Below are 18,648 nucleotides of genomic sequence, written 5' to 3'. Positions count from 1 at the left end.
TTTTTTTTTAATGTTTTATGCTGAAAAAATCCTCTAGTAATCAAAATAAGTATTTTCTTAATCAATAGAAAATTAAAAGCAAAACAAGAAATAAGAGATTAAGGATTTTCAAGTAAAATTATTCTTTTATTTCTATAATAATGTAGTTTATACTGTTTATTGCTCTTACATGTATGTTCATGCACGCGTGCATTTTTTTTTTTATCAATATATTATTATTAGTATTTTAAAAAAGTTGATAGAATGGTAATAAATCAAGGTGAAAAACACATATAGTTTTTTTTTTTTTTTTTATCATAGTATCTTTCTTAATTGTGTCAAGGTGGTTCATAAAGATTAAAATATCAATAACCTACCAATTTGTTTATAGAATTATTGTAGTTGTACACTTGTCTTGTTTCAACTATAACTATAAGACAACACAATTTTATTTTACTTTTAATAATTTAATAGGGGGAAGAGGGAATTTGAATACTAGACGTTTTTGTTAGAAACAACAATAAGTGTCAATTAAGCTACAAAGTTTTTGGTCAAGACTTGCATTTTAATTCAAAAATTTTGTCAAAACTACAACAATTAAAAAAAAAAGTAAAACGATTTTCAAAAGGTACTATTTGATTTTGTATATTGAAAGTAAAATTATTGTGAAATTTAGTACATAATCAATTTATAGAATATTTTTGCGAATTTAAAAGAATACAAAATTTCATTTTGATAAATGATTGATTTTGACATATATTGAGAACTATTATTCTGTCTTTTCTTTTGTTTATATTATGGTAGCTTTGAAAGAATATTAGTTTTATTTTTATATTTAGTCTTGAATTAGTATATGTTTCATTCTTGAATTCTAATTTTTATTTATTTATTTATGCTTTGCCCCAATCAAAAATTTCGGTTTCATCTTGCCTGCAACCCTTCATCCTTAGTTTAAGTTTAGGCATTGGTTTTTCAATGTGCAAGTGTTGTCACGGTCACATTTGGGTTCTTTTACAAACTGGTCATCCCCACACCTTTTTTTTTCTTTAGCAAAAATTTAATTTGATGACTAATATGCCACCTAACCAGGGTCATAAATAGCAAGAGACCATGCTATCATCTAATATTGTACACTTGTCAATCAATTTTTTTTTAGAATACTAAGTATAACACACACATACGGTGAGTTAAAAGAGGTTTAAAGTCTGTGCTCTGTATTCAAGAGTTAGGCCATTTTGGATATACAACATTGTAAGTTTCTTTAAGAAACCTTCTCCCTCTCCCCATGTGTGTTATACTTAGTATTCTCAAAAGAAAAACAGTGGGCTAATTTCACATTGAAAAATAAGTGTGAGTTAAAGAAATTTAAAGTCTGTGCTGTATATCTAGGAGTTAAGCCCTTTTGGATGTACATCACTGTAAGTTTATTTAAAAAACCTTCTCCCAACTTGTCAATCAATTGAAACAATGTCAAGTATGTTGAATTATTAGGTATTAAAGTACAGAAAATGTTACTACCAAGTTCAGGGAGTTTAAACTTGGTTTTCAATTCTTTTTCTTTTTATGTTGTGCTATTTGTTTGGACTACTCTTTAATAGTTATGAAAAGGTTTCTATCAGAAATTTACTCCCTTCCCTTTGTTCAAACATGACCTCAAATTCACTATCAAAGGCCAATTATAATTCCTCTTCATAATCCATATTAGCACACCAATTATATATAGAGAGAGAGAGAAGAAAGGGGAGGAATGAGATTATAAAAATAATTATAACTTATCTGCTCAATAATTATAAAATTTATTGCGGAAACTATTATGTATGTCTTCAACTACAATAGAACTTTGACCATCGATCATTTTTAGAACGATAGTCAATTTACAACTATAAATGTTTGTAGATTAAGGAGCAAAAACAGATGTTTAATTCTCCATAAGAAAGTTCCACAAATATACATTTAGATTATACTAAAATAAAATTTAATCTCATTAAAAAAAACCCAAAAAAAAACAAACTACAATTAAACCTTCTAATTTTGAGAGTCAAAATTAATAGAACTTACCAGTAACCAAAGCTGTAAATAACAGTTCCAAGAGAGAAAACCCCTCCTCCTGAAAACGCTCCAAAAAGATAAAGAGAGGTCCTTGTGCATTGTGCATTGTGATGTGAGCTGTATTTAAAACCTACCAAAGCCAATACTCAATGAATAATAGCACCAATCTTCTTTTTTGGTGAAATAGTACTAACCTTCTAACTGAAGCTGACAACTCAAATCCATAAACACACACACACACACACATATATATATATATATATATAGTTGTAAATACTCCATTAACACTGTATTAGTTACTCAATTAATTTCCCACCAAATACATCTCTTTCTCTCTCTCTCTTTCTTTCTCTTTCTCAATTTCACAGAGACTCTCTGTCTTTCTTGTTCAACTCCCCAAAAGCCAAAAACAAAGAAAAAATTGAAAAAAATATATATAGAGATAATGATACTCACGTCCCACATTGTTCGAACCCGTTTGCTTTAGTCCAACTCCAACCCAAATCTCCTTCTGAAAAATCTTCTTTCTTTTCAATCTTTCTGTCTCTCTCAAACCTCTCAGAATCTTTGTATATATATATATTTTTTAGTATATTAAAATTTTTTTTTTCTTGTTTCTCAAAGCAAGAAAGTGTTTTTTTTTTTTTTTTTTTTTTGTAATTAGTGGGTGTTTTTTTATAATTCAAGAAAAAGGTTGTTTTCATTGCCAGCCATGACTGAGGTCCTCAATCCCAACCCTTCGCCAACCCATTTCTCTTCTTCTTCTTCTCCTACAAGAGTTTCTTCTTCGTCTTCTTCCTCTTCTTTTCCTCCTTTATCATTTGCAAAGCAACCTCAGAATGAGGACAACAACAACAACAACAACAACAACGACATTAACATTAACAACAACAACAACTACAACCTTTGTGAATGTGAGTCATTCTCTTCGCATGTAGCAGAGGACGGAGATTCTATAGCGTCGGTGTTTGAGGAAGAAGAAGAAGAAGAAGAGGAAGAGGAAGAAGAGTGTGAGAGTCAGGCAAGAGATCAGCTTTCTTTGTTGGCATTGCTGGTGGCCCTTTTCAGGAAATCGTTGATTGCTTGCAAGAGTGATAGAAGGGAGCTTTGTGCTATGGAGATCGGGTGGCCCACTAATGTGCGCCATGTGGCGCATGTTACCTTTGATAGGTTCAATGGCTTCTTGGGTTTGCCTGTGGAGTTTGAACCTGAGGTCCCCAGAAGGCCTCCCAGTGCAAGGTTCTTTTTTTTATTTTTTTTTGTGAGAATGTGAATGTGGGATTTAATTTTTCATGATTTTGGTGCTATTTTGGTTATTAAATTTGTGAACTTGTTGATTTTTATTCATTTTGTGTCTGTGTGTGTTTTTTTTTTTTTAAGTTTTAATGGTTTATTCAAATTCTTGGTTTTTGAATTTGCTCATGTGCTGTGTACTTTTCTATTCTTTTGTTTTTGGTGGCAATGCAATCTTGAAATTGCGAATTTGGTCTGTCAAACTGGTGGGGTTTTCCATTTTGGGTGTTGTACTTGTTTGTGCTATGCAATTCTTGAGATTTTAAGTTTGTTATTTGTATTGGTTGCTTAGCTGGTTTCTATTCTTGGATGTCCTATTGGTTGTGGCCTATTTTTAGTTACTGGTCTATCCAATTTGTCAAACTGCAGCTTGATTTAATCCAACTTGTAGTTAGAACAAAAAAAAAAAAGAAGAAGTTTTTTTTGGTTTCTTATTGGTTATTGCAATTGCAAAATTGTTGTGTTTGTTTTACATTTAACATTACTTTTGGTGATTTTCGTGGATGATTTATGTAGAAACAATTTTAATTGGATGGATTAAAAAAAGTAAAAACCTAAAAATCATCGTATCAGGAGATTATCAACAGCACCCTCTCGATTATAAAGCAAATGGCGAGACTCCTGATCTCGCATATGATGTGCTATCCCTTCCTAAGGGCGGCTGAGATTAGCTTTAATTGTAACTCAGGTAGATATAAAATTATGTTGGTATAATATCTTTTATTTGAAGTCCTATAATGGAATATTCATCAATTTTGGGATGATTAATTGTTTCTTCCTTTCCTCATTTTAATGAGCTTAGACAATCAGGCCTTTGTTCCTGGCTTATTCATGTACTTATGAATACATACATACAGACATATTCAATCATGTAAAAAAGGTTCTTCCTACTACATACCAGTATCCATATTTCCTGGACCTGCATTTTTGTATCCATTTTACAAGCATCCTACTTGATCAGTATTTTCCATGTATAAACATGTATTTCAGTTTGTTGAAATGTTGGATTCTGAATGATCATTAAGAATGGGATTTAATGGTTATTTGGTTAGATAACATAAATGGAAATAAATTTGGCATCATCTGAGAAGGATTTATTGAAATTCTCTTAAGGTTTAGAACCTACACACCAGCAACATCTGCATCACTTTATATAGTTTAACTTTGTTCCTGGAAGGCTTTAAAGCTTGTTAATTTTTGCACATCTTCTTGTCAGTTTCTACCTAATTGTTTAACTAGAATGATCTTGCCTCTGCTATTCATTTGATTTTTCCTTTATTTTCCCCCTTAAATGTAGTACTACCGTCTTTGGAGTTTCCACGGAATCCATGCAGTTGTCGTATGACTCTCGAGGGAATAGCGTGCCAACAATTCTCTTGCTAATGCAAAAACACTTGTATGCTCTTGGAGGCCTGCAGGTATTTCACCTTGTTCATTCTCTTCTCCTCTGCCTCTTGAACATCATTACTCTAAAAATTCTGAACCAAGAGTAATAGTTTGGAATTGACAGAAAGTTTTGTAGAGTTGAGTGGTTTGACTTGTCTGAGCAGCTTTTTTCTATCTATATATCTTTGCATGTCAAATTATGTTGAGTTAATTGGTATTGGTTTTGGTCTGAAAGTTCTTTGGAGACTATAAATCTTCAAACTGTTGATTTTACACATGTAGGCAGAAGGGGTTTTCAGAATTGCTGCGGATAATGGTCAAGAGGAGTATGTCAGGGACCAATTGAACACAGGAGTGGTACCAGAAGGCATTGATGTACATTGTTTGGCAGGGCTTATCAAGGTATGCTGTTGTTTTATCAAAGCTGATCAAATAAAACATTGCTATCAAGGTACATCATTTTTAGGAATCATGTTTGCTGTATATTTGTTTGTGAAGAGTATGTGAAAGTGAGTTGATCTTAATAAGCATAATCATAAACAAGACTTACACTATTTACAAAATTTTGGAATAACACTATGTCAATGTTCTGCTCCAATACTGCTATCCTTAATCAGTTTCAAGTATACTGTCAAATGTCAAGAAAAATAAAGGATCATATGAGTCAAAAAAATATTGTATTGTGGTTACATGTCTACACAGTGACGCTTGATCTGCTATGGCTGTTTTTGTATGCCACAAGTTGTGTCCTTCCACTTTATGTGTTTGGTTGGTAAAGGCACTCCAATAGAATATGGCAAGAAAACCAGAAGAAGTAAGTGTTAAGATTTCTTCTTCTTCTTTGACCAAAAAAATGTTATATAAAGGGTAAGTTTTTGGACCTTCTAATAATGATTTCTTCTTCTTTGGCATATTACCTAAACAGTTCAAGAGATTGAGGGACCTCTAAATCTGTACATGGTGGAAGAATGGGAGAAAATTTTGATTTTTTCCTCTCTTATTCTTCTGTTTAATAAATTTGCAATTATTGTAAATCTAAGGGATGTTAAAATCAAAGCAAAAATTAGTCAAGTTGCAATTACCGATCACTGTGGAAAAAGTTTGGCCTATTCTAGATTGATTTTATTGGAGAAATAGTCAAGTTGCTACGTGTTCCTATAATTAACGAGTAAGAATGAAGCCCTATAACTAATGATATCAATACATTGACTTGATGAATATTTGATCATTTAGGCTTGGTTTAGGGAACTCCCAACTGGGGTGTTGGATCCTTTATCACCTGAGCAGGTAATGCAATGCCAGACAGAAGAGGATTATGTTGATCTTGTGAGGCGCCTACCCCCAACTGAAGGCGCTCTATTGGATTGGGCCATCAATCTGATGACTGATGTTGTCCAACAGGAACATCTGAACAAGATGGATGCACGCAACATTGCTATGGTTTTTGCACCAAACATGACTCAGGTTAGTTAGAATAGTTTCAACTTCTTGAAGTTCAGAAATTCATGGCATGTTTAGGTTAATTGCAGTCTATATATTTCTTTCTTGCTAAATGATATCATTCGGGCGTCCCTTTATATCAGTCAGTTGTGTTATATAGGACCTAATCTTGAAGCATATTTTGAATTGCATTTAAATGAGCACCTTCATTTTAGAGTTGGTGATGTCTGTATGCTACATGCTGACTAGTAAAATCATGTGCCAAAATGACAACCCCACCCTTTTTTTCTTTTTCATTTTTCAACTCATTATCACCTTTGATTTTCATATTCTTTTTTCTTTTTTTTTTTGTGTGTGTGGGGGGGGGGGGGGGCTAAGTTATAATCTTCCATTTAAACTGAAAATTTTTGATGGCACTACAGATCGCAGATTTATCTATTGATATGCTGGAATGATTTGACTTGTTTTGTTGCAGATGGCAGATCCTTTGACTGCCTTGATGTATGCAGTCCAAGTGATGAACTTCCTCAAGACCCTAATCTTAAAAACACTCCGAGAAAGAAAAGATTCTGCAGTGAAGTTTTACTCTGCTTCCTGTTTAGAGCCTTCTGATGAGAATGGACACCAGAGCCCTTCCCAAGCCTGCTTGGAAGACACTGCCCTAGAAAATGAAGAGCCAGAGCAAGCATTTGTTGCGGAAGAACCTGTTCCAGAAATTTTCTTTGACACTAATGAAAACAATGATCTTGCTAGTGGAGAAGCTGGCAGTCCATTGACATCTTCTGAGAAACTAAATTCTGATGAGGGTGGTTCTTGTGGGACTCTGATTGGAGTTGACACTTACATTAGCAAAATAGAGGCCGGTGAAGTTGATGGTGAAATAGCTGGAATTCAAGGTACTACTGAAAAGAGCAGGACTGGTCAATCAAGTAATTCAAATTTCAAATGGGGGCCAAGTAAAAAATGTGTTCAGCAACCTCTAGTTCCAGAAACAGGGCCAGTTGACAAGACTAAGGGAATCAGCAATCTGAGTCGCATAGATTCAAGGATAGAGCGGATCGAAGCCTGGAGGTGAAGGAAAGCTCAAGAGCAGTTGAGCCCAATTCATTGTATGATACTGTATTTTAAGTGTAAGTTTGTTTGATTTGGAAGTTGAAAAGTTTGTGAATTGTTCGTGTATGTTGTCTCTGCTGCTTGGTGATTTGCTTAACCTGATCTGATTTCATGGATGACCCTTCTGTAGAATCTTGCTAACATTGTTACTGGAGTTCCATTGATGTGATTTCCTGTGTTTGCTTTTCAATCTGTGACCAAACTTTTATTCCTTGTGTGTTTAGGTGCTTACCCCTGGTCTCTTTTTTGGCTTACGTACATGTACGAGTGGGGGGATTTGAACCCAAAATCTCATTGGAAGACAGTCAATGCCATTGATTTGCAAGGCTCTTAATATCGCTTTTTTTTCTTTTTTTTCTTTTTTTAAAATTGGATGCTTGTCAAAACTTGTATATTTTAGAATCACTATATATACCATCAACTTATTTATAATGCGTGTCAAAACTTGTATATGCTAAAATGACTATACCATCAACTTATTTATGGAAGTGCGCCTTTGTGGAGACCAAGAAAGTACCTCAAACATGTAATAAAGATCTTGGCTTTTGTTAAATTTTGTGGGAAAAAGGCATTGTCTAAAAATGTGATATCCAATGAGTTGGGACCACGAAATAGAAACAAAGAAATGAATGCAATCATCAAAAAGCCCATAAAGATAACGAGGAAAGAGAATCACACAACTAAGGAGCTATGTGGTAAACTAAAAATAATAAGAGGTTGTGCTACTCTGCATCGATGGATTGTTTAGATAGGACATTGAAATAGACGGATAGTCGGATACCACTCATCAATTTTCTCACAAGAGGAGGGAAACATGTATAGAGTATCAGCTCGAATATTTCTTGTGCCTCTGGAAGTGAAAATGAGGGCATCACTGATCACTCGTGCAGAAATAATTGGCTGCAGCTCGCTTGAGTTAACTCAATTATAGTTTATCAAAAAAAAAAAAAAAAAAGAATTATAAAATTCTTTTTTTTTTTTTTTTTGGTTATGAGATAAAGTTGTTTTCTAGAAAATTTTAGTGGAAAACAACTCCATCTTCTTCTAAGTTCGACATAGAAAGTTAAGAGATAGTTTTCTTTCAACTTTTTTTTTATACTTACAAATTCAGAAAAATACATAATATTATCTTTACATCAAGTTTTCTATTGAAATAAATGGTGTATAAATTAAGCACCATACATCACGTTTATTACATTATAATTGTTATTTATCATCTTTTCAAGACATTAAACCAAGTCATCTGAAGCAAGTCAAGATATACAAACAAAACCTTGGGATGCCAAGCTCACTCTCAAGCCTGCGGGTCAAATCTAAACTCACGCCTTTGGAGGGGAGTTGGAGGCACCACTGCTTTTGACAAGATTGCAGGCTGCAGATTTAATTACAATGATTTGATCCCTAGTTGATGTCAATGAATGCGACTAGGTAAGTTTTTGCAGCCAAGATTCTTATGAATTGTCTTAGGTACAGAAATTTTCCCACAACTTGATATGATTGGATAACACCAATCACAGTAAATCACATCAACAGCCAAGAAAATTTTGTTTCATTGTTCTAATATAATCGCTATGGATTTTATTAACGTGTGTCGGAAAGACACACAATAGTATATTATTTTTGAAAAAAAAATTTATTGAAAATTGAAAAATTTTTATATATTTTTTAATTTTTAATAAAATATTTTTAAAAATAAATAGTTTAGAACATATATTTACTGAACCCTTTATATAAAGTTGCTTTCAGAGGCGGAAAATGTAGAGATGATGAAAAGGTAACGTGCGATGTGGGTTCAAATTGTATAACCAATCACATCAGTACACCCTGGACTGCATCACAATAAATTTACATGCTATGCTTTGATTACAAGTTCAATAACTCTGCAACTCCAAAATATTTCACAAATGTTAACTGGTCAAATTATTAATGATAAACGATAAAATGATACGTATAAAAACTTATTAACTCAATTGTTATGAAAATTATTGCATTAACATAACTCTTAAAGTTGTGGTCTCCTTGCCCAGTTGCCCATCCCTTGGTCTTGGTGGAGACTAGAGAGCAATATAGCCTTCAGTAACAAGTATACTCCCTTGCTCTCGTGCTTTGTGGATGATTTTGTGGGTCCCATTGTGGGAAACTTTGTTTCCACTATAGAAATTTATATGTTGAATTAAGAGATTATTTAACAAAAAAAGACAAAAATCAAAACATAAAAGATTGCAATCCTTGATGTAGTTTGTGCCACCAACGAAAGGGATTTTTATTTATTTATGGGAAGGCTGCATAATTAATATTGCTCATGAAAGGTTATAGATACATCATATAGAAGAGCTTGTTCAATGGAATAAGGGTTCTCCTCTATCCAAGCAGAAAAATCAACAATGCCTAAAGTAAGCTTTGCTAAAAAGTGGGCTGGCCTATTGCCATGCCTACGAACATGAGACAACTCTATACTCCGAAGATCATGAAGGGAAGACAGAACACTATACACGATAGTAGCAATAGATACAGGGGGAGGGGTTGTTTCCTGTAAAGCATTGATCAAATTCAATGAGTCACTCTCAAGAATAAAGTCATGGATAAGTAAGGGCCTATTTGGTTTAGACATGACTCAATTTTTATAACTCATAACTCTAACTCAAATCTCATCACTCATAACCCAAACTCCACTATCACTCAAAAATTCCAAAATTGTTGTTTGGTTACAAAAACTCAATCACATAACTCAACTTTTAAATCCACTTTTTGCCAAAATGGTGGAACCCACTACACTGACACTACACAGGAGTTATGGTTGCTACCCGCGTCAATTTTCTTTTCCCCTCTTTCATATTCTCCTAAGTCCATCACCACCATCAATGGCAAACTCAGAACCCACCAATGTCAACACCACCAACGGCCACAAAATGGGGAAAAAAAAAATCCAACCATCAGCTACAACCACAAAAAAGAAAAAAAATTCCAATCATCAATACAACTACCAACCACACAAACCCACCTCCATCACAGCCCAAGCTTCAAACCACAACTACAAACACAGAAAACCCAAACACACCAACACAAAATCTTCAGATCGATGATCCAAAATTGCCAACTCAAACCCACAAATACTGAAAACCCAAATCCAAACCTAGGAATCCTTAGATTGAAATCCAAAATCATGAAAATGAGGAGTGGGTTTCTGTTTCTGGGTATATATTTATACGTGGATGAACATGGTGAGTGGGTTTAAAGAAGAAAGAAAGAAAGAAAGACAAAACCAGGAAAAAAAAAAACCTGTTGGTGGTGGAGTAGGTCTTGTGGGGACTAAAAGGACCTAAGTCGGCCCATGAGTCGAGAGTCCAAAGATTCGTCCGAGGACGAATCTCTCCTCGGACAGACCCGCGATGACCCTAGGATTCGCCAAAAAGATTAAGGCAGTGTTCTGGACGAACTGTTGGTTAAAAGGGGGATCTAAATACCCTCTAGACACCACGGGGTGAAAGAAATATCTTAGAAAAAGGCTGTTACTTCCACATTAAAGACCCTGCACCTACCTCCCTGGCCGCATTAATGGGGAAATGACCCCTGAATAGTAAAAGTCAGCCTTCTTGCTATCGTTTGAAGACTTCCAGAGGGTGGTGAATGGGACAGGTGTCTAATAGGGTGATTTGCGTTACACGTGGATAAAGAGGGAAGAAGAAGAAGTATTTAAGGAGGGAAGAGAGTAAAGAAAAAGGGGGTGTGGCTAGACAAATATTAAGAACGGTAACCATTGAAAGAAGAAAGGGAAATAATATATAAATTGTCCTCGGCTTACGTCCGAGGAGGTTCATTTTGTCCTATTTGTCTATTGTTTGTAAATACTGTAACATTCCAGCCTGTTCATCAAGCTTCGAACATCACTAAACTAGATTGTGAACCCACACTCTACAAATTTAATTGTTTAAGGCTCATTGGGCCTGAGCCCACGTGTGTTTTTGGGTCCAGGTGCAATTGTGCACTTACAGGTCTGATGAAGAAGAAGAAAAAAAAATGTTGTTGGTTGTGGAGTGGGTATGAAGAAGAAAGAAAGAAGAAGTAGAGAAAAAGCAAAAAAAAAAAAAAAAAAAAAAGGAAGCCGATGGAACTTAGTAGAAGAAGAAAGAAAGAAAGAAAAAGAATGAATGAATGAAGAAGAAGAAGAAGACAAAAATGTTGGTGGTGGTGGAGTGGGTATAAAGCAGAAAGAAAGAAGTAAAAAAATAAAAATAAAAAAAAAAATAAAAAATAAAAAGGAAGCCGGTGGAACTCAGTAGAAGAAGAAAGAAAGAAAGAAAAGGAAAAAATGAAGAGGACAAAAATGTTGTTGGTGGTAGAGTAGGTATGAAGAAGAAAGAAAGAAGTAGATAAAAGCAACAACAAAAAAAAGAAGAAGAAGAAGAAAAAAACAAAAAAGAAGAAGAAAAGAAGCAGCCGGTGGATTTGACAACACACAAGCCATGGGTCCCATAGAGTCTGAAAATTTACATCCATGCCACTGATTTTCTTATCTCAGTTTTTGAAAATGCCGATTTCTTGTTTTCTATTTCCATCACTCTAACCCAAAATTTATGAGTTTGGAGTGATGGAAACACAATGTGAAAATCAAGCCAAACAAAAAAATTTGTGTGGGTCCCACGTGTTTTGATAACTCAGTTATGAGTTTTGAGTGATATAATCCAAAACTGCTCTAAACCAAACAGGCTCTAAGTCTTTTGCAAACTGAATACTCATCTCCAAAGCTTTGGCTTCCACCTCCACCGCTCCTAGAAGGGCTTTAATTTTTTTACTACAAACTCCAACCACTCTGCCCTCAACATCACGGACCAGTACTCCAATTCAAGCAACTTTTTGTGCTCCAAAAACCGTTCCATCAATGTTTAGTTTGTAATGCTGAGGGGGTGGAAGGGTCCAGTTCACAGCCAAACTTGGTCTATGCACCTCCTCCTTAGTACAGTAGGCTTGGTACTCCTACAGGTAATCAATTGAGCCATGAACCATTGCACTGCCATTCTTAACCTTGCCCCCATTCCTTTGTTCAATTATGTTCTACCATATGGTCAAGGCCACCATAACTACCTTCTTTACCTGGCCCTAATTCCATTGCTCTATCATAATAATAACCCACAGCAAGTCCAAAAAGGATGAGAAAGGCCAAGCACAGTTTCTAGGGAAGAGCTTCGAGATAGCCCAAATTTCTTGGGCACGGCAGCAGCTCTAGAACAGGTGACCCGAGGAATCCTCATGAGCTTGGCAGCTATCACACCCACTGTCCTCTATTACTTTCCTTCTCTTCAAGTTTTCCTTGGTGGGCAGAATTTCCTTGCATGCACGCTAGACAAAATGTTTCACTTTGTAAGGAATGTTGATACTCCAAAGGTATTTCTAAAACTTTCTCATATTGTTGTTATCCAAGGCTGATGCAACCCCACTTCCTGAAGACAATTCCATAGCCAGCTTATATGCACTCCTGACATTAAATCTACCATTTGCCGTGACAGCCCAAATTTGCTTATCATCAGGTAGTTGAGAGCTTAAAGCAATACCACCGATAAGATTTGCTTCTTGAAGGAGGAAAATTCTATGGATTAACTCCATTTTCCATTCCCTAGTTTCAGGATCAATAAGCTCCTCAACTCGAGCATCAAATTGTAGGAGGGAGGGTAGGGAGATCACCTTGTACCGAGAAGGGAAGGGAATCTAGCTATCTTGCCAGATGTGTATACTCTTTCCATTACCCACCTGCCACCTCAAACCCCTCCTAACAATGTCTTAAGCTGCCATTATACTCTGCCAAACATAGGATGATTTGCACCCCACAGAAGCATGGACAAATTCATAGTTGGGGAAATATTTTGCCTTAAAGACCTTAAATAGTAAAGAGTTTTTGCCCATTTGTAACCACCATCCTTGTTTGGCCAATAAGGCTAGATTAAATGGCTTGAGCTGTTTAAAACCCTTCCCCCTGTTAGGAATACTATAAGCATATAGATAATAATTGTTGTATTGAGATTTAGTTAGTTAGTTAGTTAGTTACAATTCCAAGCATGTTAATCACATTTAGTACATGTTGGAATTATTAATACACATGGGGAATAATAGAACCAATGTTAATCACATTTAGCACATGTTGGAATTATTAATGCACATGGGGAATAATAGTTACAATAGGATAAGGTCATGTGGGCCAATGAGATTAGAGCTAGTCTCCTATAAATACATGATTGTAATCCAATATGAGATATCAATTGAAGAATAAACCAATTTCTTAATGCATTAATGCATCTCTCTCTCTCTCTCTCTCTCTCTCTCTCTTAATCTCTAATTCTCTATAGAGGGTGACTACCTCGAATTAAGTCAATTTCCCTACAATGCCCATCAATACCCCTATAATTCATACCCATCCCCATTAGGTTCCTAACCCTTCCCCCCTTGGGCTTTTGGAGTGCATAATTTTTCCCAACTGGTCTAAGCCATCTTCCTCTCATTTTTACATTGACCCCACCAGAAATTCCTAATCAATCTTGTCATCTAGTCACAAAGCGTGTCAGGAATCTTGAAACAGCTCATGGAATATGTTAGGATCGCCTGGGCTACTGCTTTTATCAAAATTTCCTTCTTTGCTTTGACAATAGCTTTTCCTTCCATCCCATTAATTTCTTGGCCAACTTCTTGATTTCTTTGAATGTATTCCTTATTCTTGCCCACCAAAGAAGGCAGCCCGAGGTACTTTTCATGCTCCTTGATCACCTGTGCACCGAATCTGGCTTGAATTTCATTTTTGATTTCTGCTTTTGTGTTGGGGCTAAAGAACAAGGAGGTTTTGGCCTTATTCAATTGCTACCCTGAAGCCAGCTCATTCACCTTTAGTATACGCTGTAGTGCACTACATTCCTCCATCGATGCTTTGCAAAAAATGATCCTATCGTCCGCAAAGAAAAGATGAGAAATACTAGGGCCCCTTCTACGCACAAAGATACCCTTCACAACACCCTCAGACACAGCGTTTTTAATCAAAGCCGAAAGGCCCTCAGCACACAACAAGAAGAGATAGGGGGAGAGTGGATCACCTTGGCGTAACCCCCTTGTAGGAACTATCTACCCCCTTGGCTTACTGTTAATCTGCACTAAATAGGTGACCAAGGAAACACACTGCATCATCAAATTCCTCCACCTCTGATGGAAACCCAGTTTCTCCATCATCCTATCAAGGCAAGCCCACTCCACCATGTCGTAAGCCTTGCTCATATCGAGCTTGACCGCCATCTCACCGATGGATTCTGTTTTTCTCTAGTTAATGTGATACATACATTCAAATGCTACTAAGACATTGTCAGTAATCAATCTACCATTAACAAATGCGCTTTGTGAGTCACTAATGATAGAGGGTAAGATTTTCTTCAATCTATTAGCCAGCGTTTTTTAAGCCAGTTTGTAGATTACGTTACAAAGACTTATCGGTCTATATTCTGAGACTCTCTTAGGATTACTATTTTTTGGGACTAAGACAATGTAAGTAGCATTGAAGTTTGGGGGTATAATGCCAGAATTAAGGAAATATAACACAAATTTAGTAACCACATTGCCCACAATTAGCCAGAAATATTGGAAAAAGAGGCGAGGCATACCATCGGGTCTTGGAGCTTTCAGAGGGTACATTTGCTTCAAGGATTGGAACACTTCTCCAGGTAGAAATTCTCTGAGCAAGCGAGAGTTCATATCTTGGGAAACTTTCAATTGAACAACCTCAATGATTTCCGAGAAGTCCTCAGGGTTTGATGATGTGAAAAGCTCGGTGTAGTAATCCACAAAACATTTCTCAATTTCGCTATCTTCCTCTTGCCAAACATCATTTGGGTCAAAAACACCTTCAATGGAGTTCTTCAGGAATCGGGCAGAAGCCTTAGAGTGAAAGAATCTTGTATTTTAGTCACCCTCACGAAACCAATTAAGCCTTGCTCTCTGTCTCCACATCGCATCCTCCCTTTCTAACTAGCAATTCAGCTTTATTCTGGTATCCCTCAAGTCTTTAATGATGCTCGTTGAAGTAGGTTGCAGCTCTAACCACTCCAACCTTTTCTAGAAGTGCGAAATTTGCTTACCCACATGTCCATACTCCGATGCGTTCCATACCTCCAATTGGTCTCTGCACAAATCCATGCAGGCAATGATTAGGAACGCCGACCCACCATTCTGACCTTCGTTCCAAGCATCAACAACCACTTTCTCACATCTATGATCTTGCAACCACATAGACTCAAACCTGAAAACCCTTTTATGTTTCTTTCTCTTGTTCGTTGTAGAGAACTTTAGCAAAAGGGGGGTGTGGTCTAATGTGAAAGAGGATTTGTGAAATAGCTTGACTGAAGGGAATAAGAGGGCCCAGTCGCTAAGGCCCTATCAAGCCTTTCCCTTATTTGAAATCCATCCTTCCTTGGGTAAATCCAAGTATACTTCGACCCAATCAAATTAATTTCTCTAAGCCCATAAGAGTCCACAGTATTCTTAAATCTCAACATTTGTGTGTTGGACCTCCTTGCTTCTCCCTCCTTTTCCAAAGCACACATTATTTTGTTGAAGACGCCTATGACCAGCCACGGCAAGTCAGATCCATTGCTTAGGGACGACAAAAGGCGCCAAGAATCACCCCTTAAGGAGGTGTCCAAGTTGCCATAAAAGCCGGTGAGATGCCACTACCCTATATTATCACCCCCCCCCCTCCACAATTGCTTCAATATGGGACAAGGAAGGGCTCTGAACTAAAACCTTTATGTCAGCCCTCCAAAAAAGTGTCAAAGCCCCGCTAAGGCCATTACTTGGAACCACAAAACTATCTTTAAATTCACACCGATTTCGCACCACCGCCATTTACTCCTCATCTGATTTTGTTTCCATTAAGAAATCAAAATTGGGTTTCTCTATCTTATTCATCTTCTTCAAGGCGTTTATTGTCTGGGGGTTCCCAAGCCCCCGACAATTCTAGCTTAATAGACTCATTGGACCCAGTGGGGTTGCTTAGCAACCTCCGCCAATCCTAAATGTGTGGCAAAGAGAACACTTAACTTCTTGGTCTCTTTTGCAACTTTCAACCTTTTTCCCCCCTTAATCCCATGTTCTTCCAACTTGTTGGGCTCCTCCAATTTTCATTTAGACCCCACATCCTCCTGTATAAAAACCCAATGACTTTCCTGCATGGGTCTAGTGCTTTGTCTGGTCCAATTGTATTTATTTTTTGCGTGATGGGCTAGTATTGGGCCCAATTGTATTTATTTTTTTCCCAACTCCCCTTTGGCCTTTTTACCTCTCCCCTGCTTCCCTTCTTTAATTTTTCCACTTGGGTCAGCCCGGCCCATTACAAACTCTCCCTCCATATCTCTATAAAGACCTAACGTGTTCTCCTTGGGCTTCCCCTCCATCCCCGAGATCAACGCCTCCTCCTTCCTTATTTCCACGCACAAACCCTAAGCCTCCCTAGCCTCCTCCTTGCTTTTTTCCACAAATAAACCTTGAGCCTCCCTAGTTTCATTTATCTCTCCTGTAGAGTCTGAGATAGGATGCTCCACATTTATTGCGTTGTCAATCTCCTCGATAATAGCCTCAAAATCTGGGATAGGGTGTGCTGATTTTTGCATCCTTATGACCATGGAATCTTCCGGATTTGTGGTTGGTAATAGCTAGCCACACACCATTCCAGCCTCCACCTCTACTTCATTCTTTTCTGACCGCCCTCTGTCCATTTTCCCCTCCACCAACTTCATGGCCGACGAGCCTCAGTCTGACCCTGGTGCTTTTACAGAGAGGGGTTTGGTCCTCTCATCATATCCCTTAACTTTAATCGTTTGCTTTTTTAGTGGACTGAACTGTGATGCTCTCAACCACTCCCTGAACTGTTGGTTATCCACCGACAAAGTACCCTTGCTTTTCAGCCACATCTCGCACTCTTTATCACTGTGGGTTAGCAGTCCACACCAATAGCACATATTAGGTAGTCTTTCATACTAAAAGGTAATCCAACCTATAGAATCCTCGTCAAACACGATCCTTATACCCCGACACAGAGGCTGGGTTACATTAATGGTTGTTTGGGCCCTCATGAAGCAACCTACCTTCATCTCTGATAGGTCTTGTGGTTTAATCACTGGTCCAATCGTCCTATCTGCAATGCCGTTTCCGGGTTCATAAACTTGAACGAAAGGTCATGAATTTGCACCCAAAAGGTGCAGAATTTAAACTCTAGTTCTGAGTTAGGTTTATTACCGTCAAACCGTTGTAGAATGACTAGGTGTTGATCATATAACCATGGTTCACCAAGCAACACTTTCTCAGCATCCACCTCCAGTCCAAATGTAAATAGCATTACGTTTAGGGGTGTCTACGGGTCAGGTTGGGTCGAGTTTGTGCCCAACCCGGACTCGACCCGAAAGTATCGGGTGGGGAAGATTTCAACCTGCAATCAACCCAAATAAAGTTTCAGATCAACCGGGTTGGGTTGTATCGGTTTTTGGGTGTGAATCGGTCGATTTCGGGTTTGCCGATTCGCCGATTTTTGGCCGGATCTTGTCAGATCTAGTTGGATCTAATGAGAGTCAGGCAAGATTTCTTCGGATCTATGAAAATTTGGCCAAGTTGGAGTCAGGCTTACCAGAGTTTTGGCCGAGTTTGAGTAGATCTGGGTTGGATTCACCGGATTTTAGTAAGGAAGAGACAAGATCTTGACTAGATTTGAGCTAATCTGAGTGAAGAAAGCCCAAACGTTGCCGAATCGAAAGTTGAGAAGAGCCAGATCGTCACTGGATCTAGGTGATTTTCGTTGTTCTTTGAGTTTTTGTCGGGCGGGTCGGGTGGCTCGGGTGGCTCGGGTTTTTGAGGATGAAACCCACCACTCGACCCGCCGGAGTCGAGTTCTAACGGTTGAGACTCGTCACCGACCCGTCGGAGATGGTAGCCTAGCCATGACAGGTCGGTTCCGGCGGGTCTTCAGTTTGTATGGACACCCCTAATTACGTTATTCCCTATGTTCATCACTTCAAAGCTCTCTTTAGTGTGCCACAGAGGGCGAAAGTACGTACTATTGCCTCCATATTCAACGTCCTCTTCATAAAAAAATTTGCTACCAACACATGGCTTGTTGACGCGTGAGACTTGGTTAATATAACCCTCTTGCCTTCTTTTGCAGACAAGGATAACAGATCACATCTACGGGTTAACTCCTCCATACTCAAACCTCTGAACTACCACACACAGGAAAGGAGCAAGAAACTAAACCCTACTAGTAACCAAGTTACACGAGGGACGACGATATTCTCCAAGAGAAAGGAACCACACTACTACCATCTAGCGCTCAGGACTCCACAGACCCCTGTGCCCTAGGCAGAGAACTTTGTT

The 18,648-nt window shown here is 37.5% G+C and overlaps 1 protein-coding gene across 2 annotated transcripts; it reads left to right on the top strand.

Annotated features, from left to right (window-relative positions):
* The first annotated feature begins 2,179 nt into the window (after window positions 1–2,179).
* Window positions 2,180–7,616, top strand: LOC142608461 (rho GTPase-activating protein 1). Of its 2 annotated transcripts, XR_012839499.1 has the most exons (6): window positions 2,191–3,267; window positions 4,619–4,739; window positions 4,990–5,109; window positions 5,941–6,171; window positions 6,623–7,277; window positions 7,485–7,616. XR_012839499.1 is itself a non-coding variant. In XM_075780242.1 (5 exons), the coding sequence occupies exons 1-5, from the start codon at window positions 2,741–2,743 to the stop codon at window positions 7,220–7,222; spliced, it is 1,599 nt and encodes a 532-aa protein (XP_075636357.1). In that variant the 5' UTR covers window positions 2,180–2,740; the 3' UTR covers window positions 7,223–7,450. The 2 variants fall into 2 exon arrangements, 1 of the variants encoding a protein (XP_075636357.1); XM_075780242.1 differs by lacking the exon at window positions 7,485–7,616 and having other exon boundaries at window positions 2,180–3,267; window positions 6,623–7,450.
* Window positions 7,617–18,648: the final 11,032 nt, after the last annotated feature.

Source organism: Castanea sativa, chromosome 8, assembly GCF_040712315.1.
Source record: "Castanea sativa cultivar Marrone di Chiusa Pesio chromosome 8, ASM4071231v1".
Classification (NCBI taxonomy): Eukaryota; Viridiplantae; Streptophyta; class Magnoliopsida; order Fagales; family Fagaceae; genus Castanea; species Castanea sativa.
This window is presented reverse-complemented; position numbering and strand designations above follow the sequence as displayed.